This window comes from Dermacentor variabilis, chromosome 3 (assembly GCF_050947875.1).
Source record: "Dermacentor variabilis isolate Ectoservices chromosome 3, ASM5094787v1, whole genome shotgun sequence".
Taxonomy (NCBI): Eukaryota; Metazoa; Arthropoda; class Arachnida; order Ixodida; family Ixodidae; genus Dermacentor; species Dermacentor variabilis.
In genome coordinates this window covers 165,407,560-165,434,643 of record NC_134570.1, presented here as the reverse complement: position 1 = coordinate 165,434,643, position 27,084 = coordinate 165,407,560, and the positions used below count along the sequence as shown (strand labels likewise).

Here is a 27,084-nt window from a genome sequence, read left to right as displayed (position 1 = left end):
TCGTCCCACCGGCGTGCGAGCCATCGGGACTCGCAGCCGCGAATGGCGGGCGAAGCTAACGTATATCGGCCAGCAGGATCAATGGCGGGCCGCAAGGCGCCCGCGGCGCCGCTCTGCAGCGCGCGGTCCACTGACTGCGCACGTGCGCGCACACCGGCCTTTGTTTCGCGGTTCCTTATCGGGAAGCGCGGTCCAAGCCGGCCTTCTCGCCCTCTCTGCCTGCTCTCCTCCCTACACAGACTTTGTTCGCGGGGAAGCGGGAGGATAAGGAGTCGGCAGCTACCGCACCCTTGCCGATAGCACGCGCCTCCGACATGGGGCCGGACAGCTCGAGGAATACGGACGGTCGCCCGCGCCGCCACGTCACCCACCCCCTTGGCTTTCCGTCCTGTGTCCCCGCACGCCTCTCTCCTCTCTTCGTCCGTCCGTGTGTGAAAGAGGGCGAGGAGGGACGCACGTGGCGTTTAGAGCAGCGAGCGCCGATGCCCCGCGCTGATAGCGGAGCATGTCACCGCGTGATTCGGAGGAGAGCGGCATGGGTAGTGGGCGGGTGCGCGGCATTCCCGTGAAGTATGTTCAGGGAAGCTGTCACTTCGGGCAGTTAAACTGTCACGACCGCCACCTTCGTTTGAAACGTGTGATTCGAGCACTTTCTGCTATGACGGAGTTCGCGCAACCTCCGAGGTGGCTCTATAGCGCTGTCCCCGTCGAGAATCTGCTCTAAACTTTGCGTCCATTTGAAATTTGTGTTTACAATACCACAAGTCGAATGAAAGATGGCTGAGTGGATACTAACCGAAGCAATTTCTCCCTTTCCCATGCAGTTAAAGAACAGCCTATACGGGGCAAAGCTTCGCGTTGAGAACAAATTGCATAGCCTCAGTGGTGTGCGAAATTCAAAGAACGATGAATAGAAATACTCAGTCAAGCATTAAATTACGTTTATGCAACAGCGAAAGCGCAGCCATTATCGTGAAAGCAGGCTCGGAAAGATTTCGAAGACGCCAAAAATACGTGTGGTGACATTGCATTAACATATTCGTTGTGTATGCTGTGTATGTGTGTATGCTGAAGCAAAGAATCCGGAGACCACTCAGCACATCCCAAAGGAATGCGAAGGGATTCACCTAGTAAGAGCCCAGGTAACGTACACCTGCCAGAAGCGCTTGGATTTAATGCGGACGGGAGCGTAAACCGGTCGGCAGTCGGTGGATCTGTTACAGGCATAGGTCGCTGTGCAAGGCAGACAGAGAAGTTTTGAGAAAGAGAGAATATTAAGGAGCCGTACGCAGAAATCCTAGAATGAAAGGCATGTATACATACCTGATTAAATCAAGCATGATAGGTGACTATTTATTACAGCCCCGTTTCAAAGGCGATGCCAACAAGTCATCATCATCATCATCATGTTCATCTGTGACGCTAAACGCAATGAAGTAAATTCTAGCCCCTCCCAGGCAATGCTCAGCGCCAACTCCATCATTCTGTTTGTTATGTGCACCGCTGGTACTGCAAGTTCTCGCATCTGCTTGTCGTGATGTCATGAATTTTGAGAGCGTCCACTCTTGTTCACCTAATTGTTTATAAGTAAAAGCATGCATTGCAGTATAAATGAACTGGCAATTTAACATGTAAGCTTCGATAACTTTCTAGATGACAGATATGCCCAAACCCGAGAAAATACCGATACGATCGCGTCACACTGATCTACTGGCGCTGGAGTTTCTGCGCTAAATAACTAAGTGAAGTTCGGCCTTGTTTCATTTGCTGCAGGAATAATTGAATCTTTTTTTCCAGTCATACGAATGAAAATCTAATTAGAACAGAATTCCGGGCATAGTCGCACGCCCAAACCGGTTTAGCGCTGCTTCTTGGTTTACCCGCAACAAGCGCAAAGAAATCTGACCGCTTCGCGGCCCCCAACTTGGGCGCGTCGTTGAAGGCTTCTTGCCGGCGCGATGAGCAAAGCGCCTCGAAAGCGGGCGAGTTTGCAATCGGGCGCATTTCCGTTCAGAGTGAATACGCGCGACTCACGCGAGAGCCCTGCACGCGTCGGCAACGCTGCGCCCAGTGCGGCCGCGGGTCCACCCACAATAATATAGGGAGATTCAGCGCTCACTCGATGCCACCAACCTCGGCTGCCATGGGATCGACGGCGGCTGGCGGCGCCCGAAACACGCAGCCAGCACCGCCGATGGCTGGCCGGAGGCTTCATTTATCTCCCGGCCAGACAGGGAAGACCGACGGGGGAACAAGGGACCGGCCCTTTCCCTCCCGGAGCAGGCACGCGCGCCAGCGGCATTCCCACCGATGATGCGCCTGTATCGCTCCCTGCCTTCCGTGTGTGTGTATACTGCTCCCGTTTCTTTCCGGCGCGATACACGCACGCGCGCCCTCCCCTTGCCGCCCCCTTTCCCCTCGGGGATTCCCGATCCGGGAGTCCTACACAGCTTCACTGGCCCGGGTGGGTGAAGATGGCCGGAGGTGCGGGAGGCAGGAATCGATGGGCCGCGGAATGTGTCAACGCGGGTCGTTTTCTTTCGCCCACTGGCCGGTGCGTGTGGTTGTGCGTGCGAGCGGGCCCGCTCCCGTGCGAGCACAGCAGTTGGGCGCGATAGCCGGTGGTCCGCCTGTGGTCCTCGCTCCTTTGTGTCCATGTATAGCTGGGCCGTCGCGCGGCCATGCAGGACACCAGCTCCACCCGCTTGTGGAACGCGTATTGCCACCGGAGGAAAAAGCCCCCAAGCTGTTTATATAGAGGTTTAGAACAGCTCTTATGCGAATGCATCAGTGACACTCCATTGACAATAGTTTACGGGCACTGTGGCTAAAGGGAGAAATGAAAGTGGACAGGCCATTTCATGTGTAGGACAGCCAAACGGTGCACTATCGAAGCTGCAGAATGGGCAACAAGGGAAGAGAACTACAAGGCGGTCTGATGAAACCAGGGAATTGACAGACGTCAGATGAGATCAGCTAGCGCACGACAGGCGCTAACTCTGGAGATCTCAAGGAGAGGCCTTCGTCGCGCAATGTACACATAAAATATGGGCTGCTGCCGATGATGACTAGAGGAAGAAATGTTATATATCAGCTACAATAGGGATGGTTGAGGTTTAGACGTACACGTCGCGCTAACGAACTGCTGCCAGCAAATGTTGCCTACTCGGCGCAGGGGCTGTATACGGAACAGTTGAAAAGTGGCGCGACCTGAAGAAAAGTTAGAATCTGCGCACATCTATAAGGCGTTATGGTAACAGTACTTAGATGAAGCGATATGCTCTTCCTAAGTGAGAAATGCGTCGGCATTTGTCTGCCATCCGGATTTTGCGAATGAGCCACCGCATAACAATGGTGCGCACGTTTAGTTGCCCGGACACAGGGGGGAGGAGGGGAAGCTTGCGCCCCCCCCCCTCTCTTCCCTACCTTCAGCTTGCGTTATCATTACGCAGGACAGACCAAATATGCACGTCAACTAGCTCTGTGATCGGTTCACAAAGCAATGTCGCCAGCTTACACCGAATACAACAATCCGCGCAAAAAGCATATGCATTGCTTCCTTTACTGACGACTGCCGCGTACCTGCCGTCAAGTGCCTAGGACCTCCACACGCCCAGCTTCATTGCTTACTCGCGGAAACAGATCGCCCAACAGCGATCGAGTCCTCGCACACAAACCGGGAGGGGGGGGGGTCAATATCAGCCCCCCCCCCAATGTGAAGCAAACTTCCGAAGGCTCTGGCTGGACACTATATAGCCCCGCGAAACTTCAGAAGGAGATGAGAAAGTTCGAGTCGATTCATAATGTCAAATAAAAAATTGGAGGACGCTTACGCTTCGCCTTTAGGAGTGGAACACGATAGCATTCAAAGATCCCTGACAGCGTCGGGCATGCTTCCCGGCAGCTGCAGCTTATGTAACCGTGATGTTTACCGGGAAACGCTGGCGGCGAACGCCATGCGCAAAGGCCTGCTTTCTGGTGTAGGCCGATCCCTGTGTGTGTGTTCCCTCTTCACCCACCGTCGTTGTCGCGCCTTCACTTCCGATCATGCTTAACCAACGAGCCTAACTATCCTTCCTAATGCCTATGCCGGAGTAAGTGCACAGCCGCGAAAAAAAAAATAACATAATTTTCAGGTTTCTGTTATTGTTTCGCATTTTTAATATTCTGGTCTGAGAAGATTTCACATAAAAGGCCTGTGCTGTCGATGTTTCCTGTTGCGTCGCCGCACGGGTCTCCACACCACGTGGAACGGCAAAAACTCTGGCTGCAGCAGCGCGCGATGTGTCGGCGTCCCCGAGTAACAAGGGCTTCCAAGCACGCTTAGAAACTTGCCCGAATCGTCCCACGTCGTCATGGCGTCACGCGAGACACACAAATGCTGACGACGCACACACACGTATCTACGCATCGCGCCCGCAGATACACACGTGGCGTGCGGAGCGGCCGGGACAGGTCCCGCTGCCGCCGCTCAGAAGCTACATAAGCGGCGCGGAGGCAGTTCGCTCGGTGTGGCGCAAACAAAGCGGCAACAAATGGCTCTGCTGAGCCGCCTCGACGCCCCAAGCAGCAGCAGCAGCCGGCTCGTGAATATTTGAGCAGGCTCGACTCTGTCGGTGACGGCGCGGCGCCAGATTCGCGTGCGCGCCCCCGCGCGCTGCGTGTCCGGCGTCGTCGACGGCGACTGATGGCTTCCGCGCGTGGCTCGCGTGCTCTCCGTTCTTCGACGGACTCTCTCTCTCTCTCCAACTCTCTCTCTCTCGACGCGTACGCGGAACTACGTTGCAGCAGTGCGCGCTCGCTTTCGAAGGCGCACACTGTGAGCCATATATGCAGAACGGAGAGACTTGTGCGCGGTGAAACGAAGGACGCCTAAGACCGGTGTGCCGAGGTTACGTAGGACTGCGACCATGCACTGCAATGAATATCGCTGCCATGCACATAGGCGAACGCGACTGACCCGGTGCGTGCGTGAAAGCCAGCTTTACGGGGGTCGTTATGTCGAATTCCGCTCCGCGCCCACCAAAGTAGTTTTCGATCGTCGTCGCTGAAGCGCTCGCTTTCATCCCTGAAATAACCCGACGCGTATGCCAGCGATCATTCAGAACTTACGAAATGCGGTTGGTGGTCCGCTTTTTGTAGGAATTTTCCCTTACGCTCCTTTTCGTCATTGACCACGTGAATCGACACCTGTTACAATAATCCACCTCTCTGTTTAGCTGGCAAGCCAACTTCGCGGATGTGAGCCTGACCCGACCGGGGCTTACGTAAATTTTTCAAAGCGAGCAGATCGAGTCAAAGAACACGCAGTAGAAAGATTGACCAAACACAACTTGTCCCCTCTTCTACCCGATCCGTTAATATTTGCTTGAGTGGGAAGACTCGATTCCGGCGCAAGAAGCCAACTCGGCCTGAGCTTGACAATCTGAAATGAACAACTTGACACGACTACATGAGAGACCACCACTATTCTGTTTTGTTTCTCGCCGTAACCTCTTTATCACACTCCCCTCTTCACAGCTTTGATTTTTTTTCATTTTTTCACATTGCATAAAATAAGAAAAGGAGTCAACACTGCAAGCACTTCGCATCGATTGTTCCGCCATTGCTGTACATTATTTGCCCCTCGGGGTTCGCTCTGTGATGGGAGGAGGAATAAAGTTTATTTGTAAAACTGAGCTGACGGTGGGAGTCGCGGCCTCCCTAGTCCAGGATGCCGTGCGCATGAGCCGACAGCTTCGCCTTGCTCACCAGACTAATGCTAGTCTTCAGGGCTCGGCCTTGTCAAACGGGGGTATAGTGGGAGTTGAAATTAAGAGGTAAGATAGAAGCTGGGCACACCGCGTAATTCATAGGGTAGGTAATCGGTTCCAGTTCCAGTTTATTATTCTTGAAGTACAATGAATGGGTAAAAGACAATATACATACGAGGGTCCCAAAGTCAAAGGCTGCAACGGGAGTCTCGGTTAATATTAACAATGGAGATATGCATTAAAGATGAGCAAGCTAACTAAAAGAAGCAAACACAATCGCGAAAATATATCATAGAAAACTTAAATTAACGAAAACAAATTGTCTGTATACAAGCCTACAGTGCATAAAAGAACTGTCAACACATAAAATAAAACTGTCAATAGATACAAAAAAGAACTAGTGTTGTCCGTTAGAAATACAGAGTGGGTGCTAGGGGAAAGGAAGCGCTGTCGAGGACGGCAGAAATTTATGTGGGGTAATGAAATCGGGAAATTTGCACGCACAACTTGGAATCGCATGTCAGGGGTAACTAGAGACCGCTGGTAGACGCTTTCGTCCTGGAGCGAACATCGAAGTGAACATCGAGCATGACGTTTTACAACATCCAAAATTCGTCCGGAATTTTAACAGACTGTTTCTCTTGAGCTGCAGCTCGCTTCGTATTGCGAGGACGCATTCGCATGTTTACAGACTGGCGTCGTGCGCCGCTTGGACACCACTGATCCCACCTTGTCCTCGTACTACACGTGCAGTGGCCACTCTGAACAAAGTTCTGTGATAAGAACCGCAGTTTAAGTTTCGCACATCGGTAATCCGCAAATTCCACGAAAACCAGCACGGTTCAAGAATAATCGTCCTCTGTGTACATACGAAGATCGCCTTCTGGTGCCTTTTTTTTTTCTTTCTCATTTCGCACGAGTCGCCACGCCGTATAACTCGGACTACGTAACATGAAATGCTTCCAGGAAGCGCATGCGCAGATTTCTTCCTGAGCTGCCCTTATAGCCGTTGCTCTTCTCACACGCTGTAAGGACGACCTCAGCCACTCTACCACACTTCTTGGAATTCTCCTAAATACTGGAGAGGCCAAATTCGTAACGCGGCCCTACTTGGCAGGCAGGAAGCCAACGAATTCACACGATGAGGGCCGTAGCACATGGCCGGACGCGCCGAGAGTGCGGCGCGAACGCGAAGAATCCGTGACCAATCGCTTCGCTCCGCGCTCTTTCAAGGTCATCGACGGCGGCGACTCGCTTCTCTGCCGTCGCTCCGACGTGGCGCCGATGTTAGTCCTTGTCGGCGTCAGAAGAGGCCCGACAGCCGCAGGAAGACGAGTCACTGAGCAAACCTCACGGTTACTCGCTCGCGTCCCTTACTGAAACCTCCTTAGGGCAGTCTACACAAAGTCAATCGCCCTTCGTCTGTAAAGTTGTTTGACGCTCTCAACAAATTAAACAGACTTGTACAGAAAAATTCTAGATACTGCGTACAGGCTAATCTGTGGACCGACTTATGGCCTTACACTCTTCATCGCATATTGTCTAGAGAATATCTACAGACAGTCTAACGATACACAGCCTTATAGCTTCGTCGACTATCGTCTATTGAGTGCCCGTTGAATCTCTATATACTCTTTGTAGAGATCATCTAACGCTTTTTATTGATTACTGTTTATAGTATGTCGATATACAAATTCTACATAACGGTTTATAGTCGATCTATAAGCTGTCTATAAACTGTCTTGTAGAAGAGTACGCATTTGGGCTGGTTGGTTCATGATTACGAGCAGTAAGCAGCGCTAAACAACAGAACAAAGAGAGGGACACGGACAACAGCGCTGACTAACAACCCTCTTTATTCTTTCAGTCAGCCTATATATATACTCCACCGCTATCTCAAAGCACAGAATCAACAGAATCTAGTATGCACAGGGGCGAAAATTGCAATTAATGCGATAGGAAGGCAATCTCCTTCGGAAGGAGAGAAATGGAGGGAAGGCTTACGCATGTTTCGCTTCTATTGTCAATATGGAAAGCCTCGGAAATAAGACGTGCGCGGCCATCGAGGTATTTTGATAGATAGGGCACATCTTTAAAAGACGGCTTGCAGCCGCATTCATTGCAATGCAGTGATAATTGTCTATCTCTAGCTCGTTTTTGAACTTTGTTTGAGTGTTAGCGCATGCGGTCATTGATACACCGGCCCGTTTGACCGATATAAAAACGCTCGCATGAAAGAGGAATCTTATAAACCACACAGTCACAGCATTCAACAACAAACCTCTGCCTGTGCTGCTTTTTACAACATGTTGTTCTCGGTCGCCCGATTGACTTGATGTCACACGCTATATACCTAACTTATTTCTGGCAGTGAACAGGGCAACCTAACGCCTGCCCTGCTGACAACCTCTTTAAGATTATGCGCAACCTGGTGCACATATGGGATAACCGCAACCATTTGCCATGAGCGTTTCTCAGATTGAGTAGCTGCCGATTGCTTTCTGTTAAGGCTTGTTGCGAGGCTCTCAGCGATGCCAGTACAAAGCGGTAACGGGAAACTTGAGAGCTTCAGCCTGGCTACTTGCAAATCGAAGCTTGCATCCAGCTACATGGTGGCCACAAGACCTGATGAGGGCCGTCTTCATGCAAGATCTTGCAATACTGCGCTTAACTATTTTTGTGTGCACGGAGGAAAAGGGAAGAAGGCTCTTATCACACCGAGAAGCATAACCCCAACAAACATGATTGCTTGAGAACGTTTTTTGTTAGAGGTGGTAGCGGCAGGGAGACAAAGCGCGAGCAAAAGATGCAACCGTTAAAATTATGGGGGTTTTACGTGCCAAAACCACTTTCTGATTATGAGGCACGCCGTAGTGGAGGACTCCGAAAATTTCGACCACCTGGGGTTCTTTAACGTGCACCTAAATCTAAGTACACGGGTGTTTTCGCCTTTCGCCCCCATCGAAATGCGGCCGCCGTGGCCGGGATTCGATCCCGCGACCTCGTGCTCAGCAGCCTAATACCCGTGTCACACGGGCGTTTGGAAGGCCTTCCAACCGATAGCCAGTTGACTCAAAGGTCAAGTTCGAGCTGCCACGCGGGCCGCGTTTCGAAGGCCGCCGAGTCAATAGTCTATCGTGTCAACGGAGCACCTTACAACTCTATCGAAATCTCGATGGCCTTTGAGCAACGGAAGCGGAAACAGCGCGTACATGCCCTCTCGTTCACAGCGTGCTCGTACTCACGGTTAGAAAAATACAAATCAAACCAAAATCCTCTAAAAATACTATATATGAGTGTTATTAATTATTCAATAAAGTATTTTTGCCACTTGACATGTGCGAACACACACCAAAACGGCAGCCACATCGAGCGGCGCAAACGTTGCCGCAGTTTCGCTACTCAACAACTTAAAAACTAAACATTTATGTATGGCGATGTATAAACAAATTCTTTTATTGTATAAACAAACATAAAAGAAATTATAGGGCTTTTAAGAGGTTTTAATGTTGTTTAACTTTTCGTGACATGAAAACGAAAATAAAGATCCGCAGCGCCACACAATTTTGCGAGAAACGCCTGAACCGCTCAACGGCCTTTCAAAAGTGCCGTGTAGCAGCGCGACAACACCTTTGAGTCGATAGAGTTGTGGCGCTTCGAAGGCCGTCGACTGGAAGACCTTCCAAATGTGCCCGTGTGACACAGGTATAACACCATAGCCACTAAGCAACCACGGCGGGTAGATGCAACCGTTTACGCGAAAGGGGGAGCCAGTAATGCCTCATTGGGATATTGCAGAACTGTGTGCAGTTTATTCTGAGGAGGGAGGGTAAATTAAACGCCGAAAAGAAGTGCGCTGTATCGTGGCTCGCAATCCTCAGTCGCCTAATGGGCCATGTCGGGTACGTCCAAGAGTCGATCAAAGTCTTAGAGTGTGAGATTCGGAAATTATTTTGTCAGGGAACACGCAGATGCACAACAGCAAGGGGAAGAAATCCGACGCCTTCACCGTTGTCCCTGCGAATGCAGGTCGCCTCTCTGTCTTGAATTCACTGCACCGACCAGCTCGTGCACTTCAAGCCGGTCTCGCACTTCGCATTGTCCTGTACCACAACAATCGTCCGTGACTAAGGTACTGCCTCTGCATTTGGGGTCATTGAGTGGTCCTGGCCGATTTAAGGCCTAAACGCACTTGACGCATAGCGCTGGAATGACCGCGGCGCGTCCAGCTCAGCGTCGGTGCAGAGAACTGCCGGGGGGCGCTCTCTACTCTAGCATCGCGTGCCCATTCGCAGGTCGCGTGCCGAATCCGCCCATGCCGCTCGTTCCCCCCCGCTTCAGTTATAAACGGCGGGGACCCCGAAGGGGCCACATACAACCCGGACACGCCTGCGCACTTTGCTTGAGGCCGCGCGGATTGTCCGCGGAACGTCCGCCACCGGCGTGCCGACAGCGTTACCCGCCGCCGCCACCTTTCGAGTTCGCGCCCACATTGGCGCAAGCGGGGCCGACCTTGCATGGTGCGGGCTGTCCGTCCGTCAGGTCGAGTCTCGGCTGCCAGACGCGAAGAAGGAACCGCGGCGGCGTCGCGCACGCGTCTACCAGCAGGGCCGCGGCCCTGGCGGAGAGAGAGTCGGCGGGCGGCCTGCGAAGTCGCGCCGACACGCGTCAGTGGACGCTCGAGAAGCGGCGGCCGCCTGTTGACTCCGCGTGCTCACTGCAGGCGCGAGGGGCTGGCCGGCTACCTGCGTGTTTGCGCCGGCCGCCGCACGCTCCTTTTGTTGAGCTCGCGGAGCGAGAAAGAAGGGGGGTCCCGGCGGAGGCAGCAGCCAGGCTGCCCCGCGGTGGTGGTGGCGTCGCGCAGCCGTCGTCGTTTGCGAGGCGAGCGCGCGGGACCCTTTTGTTGGGCAGACAGCTCGTCCGTCATCATTGCCGACGCCGGCCGCCTTTGTCTTGGCGCCGTTTAGCTACGGCCGGCGCGCGCTGTCGCCTGACTGCCTGTCCGTTGGCGTTAGCGCTCGCGCGCGCACACGCACAGGCAGGCGCGCACGCACGCACGCACGCACTCTCGGAAACGCCGCCGGCGCGCTTTTCTCTCTTTCTTTCTTTGTTTTGCTCTGCACTTTCTTTTTCGCTGTCGTGATTTCCCTGCCGACTAGGTTCGGCTGCCGCGGCCATCCAAAGCGCGCGCCAGGTTCGCGCCTTTTTTCCCACACTGCGTCCGGTGCTCGCGCCGTCGAGAACGGCGGCGAGAGCGTGATGCGCGCCTCCTTCGCTCGGGGCTCCGCTGGCGTCGGGCCGCTTCCGAAGCCGCGCCGTACGCAGCTCGGCGCGCAGCCGGACGTAGTCTTGACGGCGCAGACCGACCGACTCGCCCTGTAATGGCGCGATTGCGCAACCGGCGACGAACGGGGACGAGGTTGCTCCGCACAGAGGGAGAGAGAGAGAGAGGGAGGGGGGACGCGAGAGCGCACTTGAAGCGCCGCTGTGCGCGTCCGCCCTTGGCCAAGTGCGTTTTGCGCGCGTCTGAGAAGCGCTCGTGTGCACGTGTCAGTGTTGCGCTTGTTTCCCGTGGTGCCCATGGTCGTCATTTCTTCCGTATGCGCTATACGAAACTGTGAAGGGCGTAACCCTTTATACGCCCTTTTCCTGTTCTCTCTCTCTTCGTTTCGCTTACTACCCATACGTACACGTAGGACCTGCATTGCAGGCAACAAAACGCACGAAATTGAACTTTCACACAGTTATTAATGCTATCCTGCAAAGTTTCAAGAACGATGTCGTGAATTACGAACTTTTTTTTTTTATTTGACTCGCCTTGCTTGGGACAACGTTGGTTCAGTTAGTCCGAACGGTGACACGAAACTTTGCGCGTCTCACCACGACCAACGTTTACGGCTCATCGAACGGTTAGCGCTCGCGTACTCCATATACTTCAATAATGCGCGCGGGAGTTCAATTTCGTGTTTATAAAATCGAGCGTCGTCACATTGTTAGTAACTACGCCAATAACAATGTGACGCTTAGCTCTGCATTGCAGCACTGCGTATCGACTGGTTTCAGCGCGTTGCAGTAAACTGCATGGACTGCAATGATCGCGTGCGAGAAAAAACCGTGCATCTATACCGAGCAGCAGACGTCGTGCTTTGTGTATGCGCAGCCTGCACGAGCGCGATTGCGTGCGTCGGTCACACAGCGAGAAGTTACGCTTCAGTGCGCGACGACCACGCAGCTCCTGGAAAGCGACGCATTCGTCGCTCGCTGCACGGAGACGGTGTTCCGGTTTCCCTGGACTCGTGCCTCGAAAGTAACAGAAGGGAATGCCGTGCTGGTAGGTCGTGCGCTATAGGGGGCAAGTCGCGTTCGCGAACACGTCAGAATATGGGACATCGCGTACATCGAATGCGCTATTAAAGTGGTAGCCTCCGACTGGTACGCCTTTAACTCACCGCTTGTTAACCTTGTGAACACTGTTAACTTGGCAGCGGTAGAATCAAACAGGTGCATAGGAGACCGAAGAAGCTACCGCGTGTAGTAAGGGATGGCTACCCCATCTTCCGCGCGCATTGAGGTCGCCGTCTTTGTAGGTGACAATAACAGCGTGGCCACCGTCTAAAACCGCTGGTTGCGACATCTTGTGAGAATATAGCGGACGTTTTCTTATTTTTTTAGACAACAAAATATTTTTTTAAATTGCATGTAGCTTAATTAGTTGTAGTCCTTGGGCTGCATCACTCAAAGAGGCGGACATTACTTGCAGAAAAAATCGAAATGCATAATCGACCAATTAACGCGAACTTACTACTCAAGTTTTAAATAACTACTTTACGGCACAACCACACAACACGAACAGGTACAATGAAACCAATTAAGGGGCAGCCTCCTTGGTTTCATTGTCTACTAGCTTTATGTGGTCACGATTAACAAAATCGAGCCCCTCAGTTCCCCTTCTCTACTTCAGAGCACATATTGCCATTTGCGATTTGTAGCCGGTGAGTTTGCAGGGCGTATCCACTTGAAGCGAACTTTCCGGATCACATCAGTTGCGAGAAATTCCTTCCCAACGTGTGCGATGAAATACTTAGGCGTTCCAGTTATTTTTGTGTTTCAGTGCATAGAACGGCGTTTTGTTAATAAGTAATTTCAATAACAGCGCATTTTTACGGGACGTTTGACGGCGCATATCTTGAAACCGCTGCCGTGCTCAGAAGTTGTTCCAAGTAAATATACCTCGCAAATTCAGCGGTTTTCGTTATGTGCCGTACAGTGATTATTGAAAAACCTAATTAGTACATTGCGTTTAATTTTTGAATTATGCGTCTGAATTTCTCGTGCCAGTAATGCCCGCCTCTTCGAGTAATCCAACTCAATGATTACAATCTCTGCTATGTGCCACCGGCCGTCATTTTAAAATTCTGTAGAGTTCTAAAAAAAAAAAAGAAGAACGTATGTTCAACTATAACGCGTCAATGACATTCTTGTTTAAAACAGGATAACGGTAAACTTCGATCGCACTCAGCGAGAACACAGGATCACGCACTATCAGCGGAATCGAGCAGCTGTCGACAACAATCTAACAAGGAACAAGGGGGGAGAATTGACGCATTGTCATGGAGCACCTCACACGTCACTGGCGCTGCAGTTTCGAGCTCAGGTTCTGGGCGAGTACTCATAAAACGAGTCCCTACTTGTTATAGACGCTGGTATTATGAGGAGCAAGACAATCGCGACGTCTGGCACATGATTAGCGAAGGATAATATGTTGTTTTTCTTTGGCATATCATAACGAATAAAGAACACTTCCGAACACAAAGGTTCGCGAATTCGGCCCCTGAGCTTCTAAACTGGGATGGTACGCCTATAGGCGAGGGAAACGTGTGGCCAAGCTCACAAAGGTTTTCCTTCGTATTCGCTATTGTCTCGCTGCCCTCGATTGCCAATAATATGTATGTCCTAACGGCATCAACTCTATACACGGGCAGGTGGAGCAAAAAGAGTGTTGTTTGTTAGCACGGGCCCTGGGCCCGACAGCGTGCTCCGCGTCGCTGTCTCTCACTCCAAAAACAAAGCACCGAGCTCCAACAAAAACTCAGCCCCCCCCAAAACATCCACACGCTGCGTCCATCGCCAGGTGCGCGCATTTCCCAAACATTAGCCTCTACAATGCGAAACGTTTTACACAGTGCCGTGTAAGGTGCATGTACGAACGCGGGCTCGACGTCCGAGTGAAAAAGCTTACGCGGTAAGCGAAGATGGGAAAACGGGCAGTACAGACTTGAGTCTCGCCCATTTCACGCTCACGCGAGATTAATGCCCCGCAGTTCCCTGTCCGCCACGAGGGGGCGTCCGCGCATGCGCACACGCGGAGTCTCACCGGCAGGCGGCGGCTGCTGGGCAGGCGGCGGCGGAGGCGGCGGCTGCTGGTGCCTGGCGAGGTAGTCGTCCTTGCACACGAACCGGTGCTCGTCGAGCACGTACAGCTCCTCGCCCGTGGAGAGCTGCTTGCGGCACACCAGGCAGGTGAAGCACTTGAGGTGGAACACCTTGCTCCGCGCGCGCCGCACCAGGTCCGTCGGCGAGATGCCCAGCGAGCAGCCCGCACACTTGGTGCCGAAGCGCCTGCGGCCGAAAGAGGGGAGGGCCGCCCGTGAGCGTGGGGCTTGCGACGCGGAATCCGGCCGAACGCAGTCGGACGCACGGAGGTCGGTGAACGCCGATTTATTCGTGGGAAGTGCAACAAACGGAAACACGGAAATGCGCACGGGCGTCGTCCGTGTTTCTTCCTTTTGTGTACGCGGGACTTGTTTATTTATTTTCAATACTATCAGCTCCTTTCCGAGACCATAGCAGGTGGGCGCACAGATTGTACGTGCAGGTATAATAATACATCACCACCACACTGCAAAACAGAAAGAGGAATCAAACGCAGTGGCAGTCATCACAAACGTATAAGAGCTAAAGTTATGCACAATAAATTTCCTTAATGATAATTAGGAATGAATGGCGAGCTGAAATTGCATGAACAACACATTTGTAACGCTTATAAGTTATACACACTTATAATAGAAATAATATACAAAGCACGTACTTTAAATTCGCGGCTAAGTATGCACTTCACCAAATAGCAACTATAGGCCACCGAATAGTATAAGTGCAAGTCGTACTGACACACGGTTTCTCGAACAGTGTTATTTCACAAGCTTGCGTTATTTCACTCATAATGACAAGTAAACAACACCATGGTATAGATAACGGGTGCCATGTGTAACACTCTGCGGTTCTCATTTCTTTCTTATTCTTTTTTTTTTGTCTAATTAGAGCATGGCGTCTCAACAAGATTAGGCACACTTGTTCCTCACTTCTTTTCATTAATTAAGTAAACAATTAGTTCGTTCGTACGTTCGTTCCGTCAGTGTGTCTGTCCGTCCCGGTATAATGCGTGTCTTTCCCGATATAATGCGCGATTTGCCTCGCCGGCCTGGAACGCGCGTCTCGAGTTTAGAATTCCAAAACGCCTATTTGCGCGGTGATGCGCGCTCCAGCTGGGCGTGGCCACACGAACGGACACACGTGATTTTCCAGAGCTTCTTTATTACCAATACTGTGCCACTGGTGCCGTCGGGGGACACTACACTCGCATCGACGCGATGCTTTCGCACTCGCATTTACTCAATATCGACGGCAAGGAGAATTCACCTCGGTTGCCGGAACGCGCGAAGCAGCGCTCTATTCGCCCGCTTTGCTGCGGCCGTCGCGCAGCCTCGTCACCCGCCGTCGAGCTGGCTGGGCCACGAGCTCCGCGCCACACCCTCGCACCCTTCTCTTTTCTCACTCGTGTTTTCTTGTTTTGTTCTTTTTCTCCCCTAGACCCTTACTCCAACACCGCAGATGAGGTATGCATACGCCATCGAGTGAGACAACTATAGTTATCGTGGTATTCCTGGCTCAATAATCAATTTCGCCTCCTCTAAAGCGACGAGGAGGAAGAGCGACTCCTTGTCCTTGCTTATGACAAACTCCGTTCGTACAAGGCACAACTTTCCTCCTGCATTGTCGCCAGCCGTCTTATCCCCTCCTACTGCGGTCCAGTGGCGCAGATGGGGGCTCTGGAGTCGTTCGCGGCTGACCCGTGGTCACTCGGCCACGACTATGAGGCTTGTGCCGCCCGCATGTCGGCGAGCGAGCCGCGCGACCCCGCGCAATAGCTGACCGGTCATCGAGCATTGCGGCGGAGTTTCTAATTACGGCGGCTCCCTTTCAGCGCGCCCACATAGCTGGCTCGCTCGTTCGCGAGCACTTCGCCATACTTGTGTGTGTACAGTGTCCTCGATCGGGCGGGGCAGGACGCGATCAGTGTGGGCGCACCTTTCTTGTCTTCCAACTGCTTGTAACCGCGTTGGGAGTTTGCTCTTATAACTAAGCTGCCTCCGGGAGATCAAAGCAGAACCACCAAAGGACCGACCTGGTCGGTGAATTCATTCGGCTTTCGGCACTTGCGCCGAACTTCATTCGCGCATCAGGACGCCGCCTGTAACTCCATTTTCCCGGCAGAGTGCGTAACACTATCTGTATAACGCGTGGCACTCGTCCAAGGTTTATGTGAAAATAAAGTATTACTGTTGTTATCATTATTATAAATTACCTCATGCAGGTATCTCTGAACTTTCTTGTTACGAAAGATTGGCTGTTGCAACGTTCCAGCCAACGCAGTGCCAACTTCAAATGCGGTGCAGAGACGCGAGCGCAGGAGATACCGTGGACACCACGCTCCAGCGGAAATCTCATCCATTCACCCGAAGTTGCAAAGCACCTTCTAGGGAGCTAGCGTTCATAGCGCATGTATTCTTGGAAATTATTTAGCAATAGCGAATGCAGAAGCAATCGAAGTGTTGCGAAGCAATGATGCGAGGAGCAAACGGGAATATCCGATAGTGTAGTTGACATTAAGAGAAAAAGATGGAGTTGGGCTGGCTGTGTAATGCGTAGGGCCGACAACCGGTGAGCCATGCATTAGAGTTACACAATGGACGCCAAGGGGAAAGGGAAGCGCCGTCGAGGACGGCATAAAATTAGATGGGGTGATGAAATGAGGAAATGCAGATTCAAGTTGGAGTCAGTTAGCGCAAGACAGGGATGATTGGAGATCTCTCGGAGCGGACTTCGTCCTGCACTGGAAATAAATATAGCTTGATTGGGGATGACGACGACGATTATTAATTAGTATAATAATAATAATAATAATAATAATAATAATAATAATAATAATAATAATAATAATAATAATAATATGCGAAGAGGCGATCGCGCTACCTTAATACCCCGCAGCAGAGGCTTCTTTCCTTTGTCTCGACCAGCGCCGCCAAGCGACATTGCTCGGTGCACATGTGAGTAAAACAGTACGGCGCGTATAGATGATACACCCGCCCAAAAGGAGGACACAGCTGCAAGTTAATTGGAGTAATGTATATTTTCTCACACTGGTCGAGAACGACTAAATGTGAGCGCTGATAGCCGCGTAGCCTTAGAGAGCAGCAATTTCGGTTGACGCTGGGGCGCGCGAAGCAATAGTCAACCGTCACCGACGCTAAAGGGGTTCAGCGAAGCCATGGAAGAAAACAAATGGACGATATACGAAAGAGGAAGAAGCACGCAGTTCGCGCGCACCACTGCCAATGATCTGCGAAAAAATGCATACCACGCACATAATAATGAATTGCCACTGCTTCTGATGTTTGGGCGAAACAACTACAACGACTTGTGCGTTTGCGAAGCTCAATTCGTTGTCGGCCGCGAACAGCAAACGTGGCGTTTCTTTATAACCGGGCGTCCTGCCACTGCCTGTATCAGCGGCTTCGTTCGTGCGTTCGTTAGTTCGTTCGTTCGTTCGTTCGATGCACGCAGTAGTAATTGTTGTCGTTTCTTGCCTTTCGAAATATTTCTTTGCGGGTGATATCAACTTCATTAAGATCAGTATGTAACAAAAATTAAATTATGGGGTTTTACGTGCCAAAACCACTTTCTGATTATGAGGCACGCCGTAGTGGAGGACTCTGGAAATTTCGACCACCTGGGGTTCTTTAGCGTGCACGTAAATCTAAGTACACGGGTGTTTTCGACCCATCGAAATGCGACCGCCGCGGCCGGGATTCGATCCCGCGACCTCGTGCTCAGCAGCCCAACCCCATAACAACTGAGCAACCACGGCAGGTAATAAAGAAAATCATCATCCTGGTCATCGTCATCCTGTTGCATGTTCGCTGCAGGACTATGGTGTCTTCCAATTACCCATGTCTTCTGGCGCCAGCTGACACCGTCCTACAACTGCCAATTTTCTAATTTCATCACATCAGGTATAGTTCTTCGCCGACTACGCTTGTTTTCCGTAGGCAACCATTCAGCACCTTAAATAGGTCATCGCACCATACGTATTAGATATTCTGCCCAATTTCATTTTTTTTTTTCATTTAATCTCAGTGGTCGGTTACCCCGTTTCCTCTACAATCCACGCTGCTTAACGGCATACTTCTATCATTTTCCGTTCCATGCAGACAATCGTTGCGCTGTCCTTAGCTTCTTCAGAAGCCTTCTTTGTTAACCAACAAGTTCCTGCCCAATATGTTGGTATGGAGAAATTGTAGCTATCACAATTTACGGATATTGAACACCCGAAAGCATGCCAAAGAATGTGTAAGCTTGCCTCGATAATGTGTACACGCCGTTGAAAACGAGAGCCCTTCGTCTCTCAGACGTCCCAATTCACATGTCGCAGACTTTGCGGGAGCTCGCGAGGGAACTTATATGTGCATACTCGCTATGCCCGGCTTCCTTTCACTCGTGCGCCGTTCACCGTCTTGCACAAATTTCTGTTCAGACCCCCCCCCCCCCCCCCCGCCTCGATTTACAACATGGCGCTGTATATGACATCGGGCAACCATAAGCAGCAGAGCCGCGCACGCCCGAGCAGATGAAGACGTCCCACACGCCACGAATGAGCGGCGCCGAGGGCAAGCAAAACGTGTCCCCTCCGCCTTGTCTCGCGTGCGCTGATAAATCTGCCACGACGCCTCCCCACCGCGAGCGAGTCCCCGTGAGCGCTGTCAGCGGCTGGTTTCCCGCTGCGTTGAATTATCGTCGAGCACAGCTTTTGTCCCGTTTCCTCGGTGCATAGGGCGCGCTGGCTTGCGAAGCTATGCTGCATGCTTTCCGTCTTGATGATGCAGGACACAAGTCCATGCACGCTTTATATGTGGGTCATTTTTCCCTTTTCTAATTTCTGTTATTTTTTTTCGAACGTGACGACACTTCCACGGTGTTTCTCCGGGCGTATACCTACCGTTGTATACATTGGTAGTAATTGTATATTTAGCTCACTCGCTTGCACCCTACGAATGGATTGTGTTGGCTTCATCTTTCTTCAAGAGAGCAAAGGGAGTTTTTCTAGTCTCCCTTTGCGGCAAAGTCTAGATTGTACGCATCCTCCCAACCATTCCCTCACAACCCTTGGCTGTCGTGTCTTCCATGTGTACACAAGTAACGAAGACAAGGTGCATGAGAGGTTGTACGATCAGCTTTCAGTTCACGCAATCACATAATCACACGAACAAATTAATCTCTATTAACAATATATATATATATATATATATATATATATATATTGCAATCGTTCTCCAATATGAGCTCTGGAGCGTGAAATAGACATTTGACACGATAAACAGCTTTCCATAACAAGACCTTCACACATTCTGCAGATTTTGTGCGCCAAGTACACTTCAGACTATCGTTACGTTGTACATACACATCACCCATACAGCACAAGAAAACGCACTGTTTCTTTCACCGCCAACGAGGATGCGCGGCTTCTCTCCCCGCACACAGAACAGGACGTTCTCCACGACGTATCAGGTCGGTGCCTCCCGTCTTAAGATAAATCAACGCCTCTCGCGAGACGGCCAAAGTCAAGGACCATCGACGGATCCCTGCATGGATAGGGAGGGAGTGGGCTTCTTCGACAGGGCATGTATGCCTATACAGTCTGCCCTGAATGACAGGCTTGATATCAAAGAAGCAGACGTCGTCCATTGCGTCGTCTGGAGCGCTTCTCCATGAAAGCATAAGCGTCCCATCATCGGGACATCCTTGCTGTTCGATCTTGGTCGTTTATATATCACTCGCTATCGCAGACTAACATGTCGCACTCTGTATGTGAACAGGCGGCGACGCTCTTTACATGCAAAGGAACCGTCGAAATATGCCTGCCCTATCCTTTACATTTTGTCTTGCCAGTATCGAGTGCCAGGTTCACGGCAAGCAGCGGCTCTCAGCCGGATGTGGCAACAGTCTGCCTCGCAGCTTGTACGCATGCCTGGCACCAGAACCCACGCCGTGCCTTCCGCTGTACACGAGACAGAAGCAGTCGGGAAGCCTTCGCTAACATCGCACGAAAAAAATATGATCAAGAGAAGAGGACAACGAACGCAACGCGCTTCAGTCTTTGACGTAGGGATGCCAGCGAGTACGTTGGAAGATGAAGTGACATCACGGAGGTAGGAAGTATCGTCTGCCCTCCGAACATACAGAAGGCGTAGCTTCAACGTATACATTGCAGCATCGCTCTAGCCATTCGTTGCATTCATAAGACCAAGCTTTTGACCCCTGTAACCCCTAAGTTTTTCGAACCGAATTCACTGTGCAAGTTGCCTATTTGTTCCTTCACTTATTATTTTCGTTGACTGCACCTTCTGTGTGCGTAGGTATCTGCCTGTCGCGACGGTCCCTACAAAAATTACGCTTTTTGTTCTAACAATTTTAAAACAATATGTGGCGCTTACGGATACTTTTCTTTTTCTTTCTTTGCTAGAGTTTTGTAGCCAGCTGGCATTTTTTTTTTCATCTCTGTCTTTCAGCAGTGCACTAGGCATCTTTCACCTGGCTGGTTTGACTGAGACAAAGAATGAAAAGGAAAGAAGGAGGATGGTTATACGCGCACATTTGCCATGGTAGAAGCGAGTTGATCCAGATGCGTGGACTGGCTTGCCTGTTTGCACCTAGGCAAGTAATTTCCCCCAACGAGCCAAATAAACGATGATGCCAGTTGTCTTATCGAACCCGTCGGGTGAAAAAATAATATAAACAAAAGCAACCTTGTCGAGAAATTTTAGTGAGAACAAAGAAACGTTAAGTGTACAATTTTATATAATCCCCATCAGCCTATGCTTTGTACACTGCAGGACGAAGGCCTCTCCCTGCGATCTCCAATTACCCCTGTCTTGCGCCAACTGATTCCAGCTTGTGCCGATCATAAATAAACAATCTTATGTCAAGTTGTTAAAGTATAAAACGCAGGTAACCGATTGTATACGGAGGAGCAGCGTATAAAGTACCGCAGCAACGGCAAGGCGTGCACGCTATAGCGCATCCGCAAGACCTCGCAACGTCGACGTACGAGCGACGGCGTCGGCGGCGTCATACAGCAGCAGTTGGAGAGGACGGCGTCGTGGAGGACGCGCGCGCGCGTGTGTGTGTGCGGCGTGATTTGCGGCCCCTTCCAGCTGCGCGGGACCGGGGCCCCGGGTTCCCGAATGAAAGGGACGAGCAGCAGCAGCCGCCACGCTCGGAGAACGAGAAAGTAAAGAAAAAAAAAGAGAAAGCCGGTGACATAAAAAGAAGAAGAACCCTCGAACGGACGCTCGGAAGAAGACGTGCCACACGCGCGCTTCCTCCAGGCTTGGCAGCTTCCCTCCTCCCCGAGAGAGGGCTGCACGCGGTAGCGGCACGGCAGCTCCAGGGCGAGAAATCACGCCGACGGTTGTGCCTGCCTTCCTTCCTTCCTAGCGCGCCGAGTGCTTTATAGCGACGAGCAATTTGAAAAGGTCCCTGCGCATAAACACCTTTCAAAGGGTGTCCCTTCCCACCAGCCCTTCCGCGCGGGGCGCCTTGGCTTCTCTTCCTTCGAGCTTTATCGCCGTCCGTGGCGGCGAACTGCCGCATCCGCGATGTTTATGGGGCGAGCGGAGAAGAGCTGCCTGCACCCTCGCGTTCGTGTACGCACGAGGTATACCAACGCGTGCGCGAATAAAAACGCGCAGAAGCAAACGACCGCTGCTGGCGCGCTACGTACGCCTGCAGATATACGCACAGACACGCACGCACAGACACTCTCCGCGCGGTCCCTGTCTGTCCTGTCCTCCGCATACGCGCTGCTCGAGGGCGTGCTCACCTCCTCGCCCCCCGCTTCTTCCTCGCGCAAGTTTTTGTGCTCGACGTGAAATCGTATTTCTCCGTGATGGGGACGGCCGCGTCTTCCAGCCTCAGACGCCCTTTCCCTAGGAAGCCCCACCGCACGCTGCCACTTTCGCAACACCAGCAGCAGAAGCAGCGGCTACGTGGAGGAGAGCGTATCCGGCCGCTCGACCGGTGTTTGTTGCTCCGCGTGTGTGTATATATATATATGGGCACGTATATCTACGCCCCGACTCGGTTGTGCCGAGGATGGGAGCGCGACGCTGGGAAATCTTGATTCCGCGCTCTCCCTCTCTCCTCTCCCCCCCCCCCTCCTTATCTTTCTGTATCGCATACACGCGGGTCTACACGAGTATATAGCGCCGTTTATTTGGCGAGACACTGCGATCCCCCCCCCCTCCCCATTTCTTTCTTTATCTCCTCCTTCCTTAAACTTTCTCGCTTTCTGTCTTTCCTTTTTCTAGCTTTGTATTTTTGCCATCCATCCTTTCACGTTGGGAACGAAATGACGTCGCTGCCGGGAGGTGCGTTTAGAAACGACGGAGGGAAGTTTGGAAGCGACTTGAGAACAGTTTTAAACGGCGTGGTGTGCGCGTGCGCGGAATACACGCGTGCTTCGAGACTCTCGTGGCACGCGCGGTCTTTTCACTTTCGAGCGTAGGGTGAGATCGAGGTCTTTGTTGGACCCAGGGTTCCCCGCTCTTTTCTGAGGAATTACTCGTTAGCGTGCAGGGCGATACAAAATGCTACACAAAGAAAGAAAGAAAGAAAGAAAGAAAGAAAGAAAGAAAGAAAGAAAGAAAGAAAGAAAGAAAGAAAGAAAGATATTCTACACCTGAGCTATCTTCCTTTCACTTTCAGTCCGTATACTGTAGTCACGCATACAGGGAATAGATGAATTGAGCAAGTAGTAATATTGCTTAAAACGTGAATACGGACGGTTATAGCCACAGCTTGGCACTAGCATGTGTAACGGAAATCGACAGCTAGCCCCCATGCACAGGCTGAAGTGAGGAATGTTTCCCTGTTACCCTCGATTAAGGAGGGAGTCTTTTTTTTTCTTTAAGTCTGAAAGAAAAGCCTGTTTAGATTAAAAGCTGAAAAAGAAAGCAATTTTTATCAGCTTGCGTAAAATTACGTAATACATTAAATTTGGGCACTTTAGTTAAATCCGTAGACAAGCGAGAACGTACGTGCCTGCATATGTTTTTCACCGCGAAAACACCAGAAACTAGGCATTCCGCTAAGGGTAATTGTGTCAGAAAACAGTACGTGGCAAAAAAGCGTGTTTTCTCCTTTGCAGAAAAACTTAAACCTATTACAAGGAATTCACACGTTCCTTGTGCGGAAATCTCAAGTCATCGCGTTTTTTTTAGACAAATGCAACGACAAAAGCTGTACGTCATGCTCACTCGACACTAAGGACCGTTTACTCTTTGCCACATCTTCCACTTTTGTCCTGTGTTGAAGACTGCATAATAATAATGATCATCATCCTATTTTTAAGTCCACTGCCAGGCCGAAGGGCCCTCTGCCTGCGATCTCCAATTACCCCAGTCCTGCGCAAACTGATTCCAACTTGCGCGTGCAAATTTCCTGATTTCGTCGCCCCACCTGGTCTTCGGCCGTACTCGACTGCGCTTCCCTTCTCCTGGCACCCATACTGTAACTCTAATGGTCCACCGGTTATCCATCCTACGCATTAAATGGCCTGCGCAGCTCCGTTTTTTCTTCTCTCTTTATGTCAATTAGAACACCGGCTCTCCCCGTTTGCCCTCTGATCCACCACCGCTGTTTTCCTGTCTCTTAAGACTGCATAGACAAGTACGGTCCCGTTGCTTTTCAGAATGATACAGGTTTGACAGTACAAAACATCTTTTTTTAAAAAAAAGCTTTTAATGAGTTACTTAAACTCGGCATTTACGACATAGGATGTTAAGTCTTATGTTCAGACTAACTGCATCTGCACTGGCTCTTGCATAGCACCAATTTTGAGCGACCTTTACTTGGCACATCTTGATAGCCGACTGCATGACCAATTACAATTTTCAAGATTAACCAAACTCTTCCGTTACGCTGATGATTTTGTAGTAATTTGTAGCGCTGGCGAAGCGGCCCTCGAAGCATTAATTATTCAGTTTCTGCATCAATTCTGCGAATGCTTTAAACTACTCAATTCACCCGCCGTGGTTGCTTAGTGGCTATGGTGTTCAGCTGCTATGCATGAGGTTGCGGTGTCCTCATTTCGGTGGTGGCTAAATGCGAAAAGACCCGTGTACCTAAATTTAGGTGTACGTTAAAGCACCCCAGGTGGTCCAAATTATTCCGGAGTGCCCCACTACGGCGTGCCTCGTAATCAGATCGTAGTTTTGGTACTTAAAACCCCATAATCTTCAACCAGTCAACTGAACTTTTGAATTGCCCAAGGAAAGATCTATCAGCTTTTTAGATCTGAAGCATAAGCTTTCAAAAATTCACATTTGCCGAGCGTACGAGCCAAGCACCAGCAAGCCACTCCTTCCGTTCGAGTCGGCTCATTCAAAACTCGTAATAAGGCCTATAGCGACAACGTGTTTCATGAATGTCTTAAACAAATCATGTTTTCACTCGATGACAGATAGCTTTAGCAAGCAGATAAACCGTCTTCAGATAGCGGGGTATCCGAAGCGGCTTCTAATATCCGTAGCGGAATCGGTTCTAAAAAAGTTAAAAAGGAAACCACAGGAAAGCCCAGCGGTATTAGAACCCAATAGAAAAAAAAATGTGACACCCTACATCCATCGGTTAATGCACAAGTTGAAAAAGATAGGAAAACGCACCAGCGTAAACGTTGCATATTCTGCTACTAAAAAAAAAAACTTTCCGCAGTGTGTTTGAATGTAAACAAAATATCAAGGAAGCCACAGACCTGCTCCACAGGGAATGAAAACCGCTTTGTCAAAACTGTACTGAGGTTGTTGTCTATTGGGTCCCGCTGTCCTTTGCTAAGAAATAGGTAGGACAGACATGTAGACGCATAAATGAGAGATTAAGAGAGCATAACCACAACGTACACAAAGCGATTAGTGGCCACCTAGGTATCCACTGCAGGGATATTGCGGTTGCTCTACAGTATATTCAGGAAAAAACATTATTGCAAAAAAAAAAAAAGAGCTAGAGAAATAACTGAAGCTGCGCAAATAGCACGCCTAAAAGAAAATTGTGTTAGTACGCCTTCTCTGACCCTCTCCCAAACGAACTTGTCGAGAGATTGGGATATGTGTATCATGTTATGTTACTCTTATTTTCGTTCAATATATCTGAGTGTCCGTATATCCGTATATATATATATATATATATATATATATATATGTGTGTGTGTGTGTGTGTGTGTGTGTGTGTGTGTGTGTGTGTGTGTGTGTGTGTGTGTGTGTGTGTGTGTGTGTTCTCACATGTTACAAATTAAAAAGCCAATTGTAAGCGCCGTGTTCGTTCCTTCTGGAGTGACAAGCAATACCTTTAAATGCAATCCGCATCACACCGACGTCATCCATGTGATTGAATCCATCCAAACAGAGCGAAAGGTGATCAATAATGCTTGTGTCATCGGCTCTATCAAAACACAGAGCATGCGTAGTGCTACGATCTTTCTGGTATACAGCGGTACGCTTTATCTCCACGTAAACTATAGCTTATGATCCGAGAGGCCGGCTTCAACCAATACGCCACATATCCTTCAAATCGCCTCTCTAGGAGTACCAAATCTAATACAGATATTGATCTAGCAACTAAGTGTGTGCATTCGTATGCCTGTGGCAAATTCTGACTAAAAGCTATTTACACAAGAAGTTCACAACGGGCATTTTCGCGAGGCTGAGCGCTAAGCTTAGACCAATCCGGCGAATGTGGCGCTGTCCCCGTACTTTCGAGGAATGTTTCGCCTGTAAAGCGTCATGTGTTTTCTGCGAGGGACACGCTCAATAAAACTGTCTGCATGCACACTGGCACCCCCCATGAAATCGCATGACGTACTAAATATACGTTCACTCATTTGAATTGAATTACGGGGTCTTTCGCGCCAAAATCACGATTAGATTATCAGTCACGCCGTAGCGGGGGACTTCGGATTAATTTTGACCAGTGGGGGATCTTTAACGTGCGTACGATGCACGGGACCACGGGCTTTGTTGCATTCAGCCACCATCGAAATGTGGCCGCCGCGACAGCGGGATTCGATCCCGCGCCCTCGTCCTTAGTAGCGCAACACCATAACCGCTAAGCCACCGCAGCGGGTGCACTCATTTTTTATGAGAACTACACGGAATATTAGAGATTTGTCGCAAGTCGTAGCGTATGCGTACAGATAAACATAAATGTGTTCACATGTATACGTGCATTTTCGCTCTCGTATGGGCAGAAATGGAGTCCTCGATGCGGTTGGCTTAGTGATGAGCGCAGTAGTCACAGGTAATGGCAATACGTACGCTTACATTGTTTCCTCGCTGTACTATAGCAGAGCGAGTGTAATTACACCCGCCGTATTAGCTCAGTGGATATATGGCGTTGTGCTGCCGAGCTTGAGGTAGCGGGTTCGATCCAGGCCGTGGCAGGCTCCTTCCGATGGGGGGCGGAATGCAAGACCGTTCGCGATGCCGTGCATTGGGTGCACGTTAAAGAACCACAGCTGGTCAAAAATGAATCCGGAGTACGTCCCCCACTAAGGCGTGACAGAATCATATCTAAGTGGTTTTGGAGCGCTAAGACCACATAATTTGTTTGCTGTTTTATTGTCGTGCGTGCGTGCGTGTGTGTGCGTGTGCGTGCGTGTGTGTGCGCGTGCGTGCGTGTGCGCGTGCGTGCGTGTGCGTGTGCGCGTGCGTGCGTGCGTGTGTGTGTGTGTGTGTGTGTGTGTGTGTGTGTGTGTGTGTGTGTGTGTGTGTGTGTGTGTGTGTGTGTGTGTGTGTGTGTGTGTGTGTGTGTGTGTGTGTGTGTGTGTGTGTGTGTGTGTGTGTGTGTGTGTGTGTGTGTGTGTGTGTGTGTGTGTGCAATTACAGATGACCCCAAATGCCACGATGAAATCTTATCGTAAAAAGCGGATAACTAAAATGCGGAG

General features: G+C 50.6%; 1 protein-coding gene across 1 annotated transcript in view; it reads right to left on the bottom strand.

Moving 5' to 3' along the window:
• LOC142576492 (LIM/homeobox protein Lhx1-like) overlaps window positions 1-27,084 on the bottom strand; it is a 227,165-nt gene that overhangs the window by 114,787 nt on the left and 85,294 nt on the right. The window contains exon 2 of the mRNA XM_075686642.1: window positions 14,128-14,372. Within this exon, the coding sequence (XP_075542757.1) occupies window positions 14,128-14,372 (245 nt within the window). The remainder of the gene's footprint in view (window positions 1-14,127; window positions 14,373-27,084) is intronic.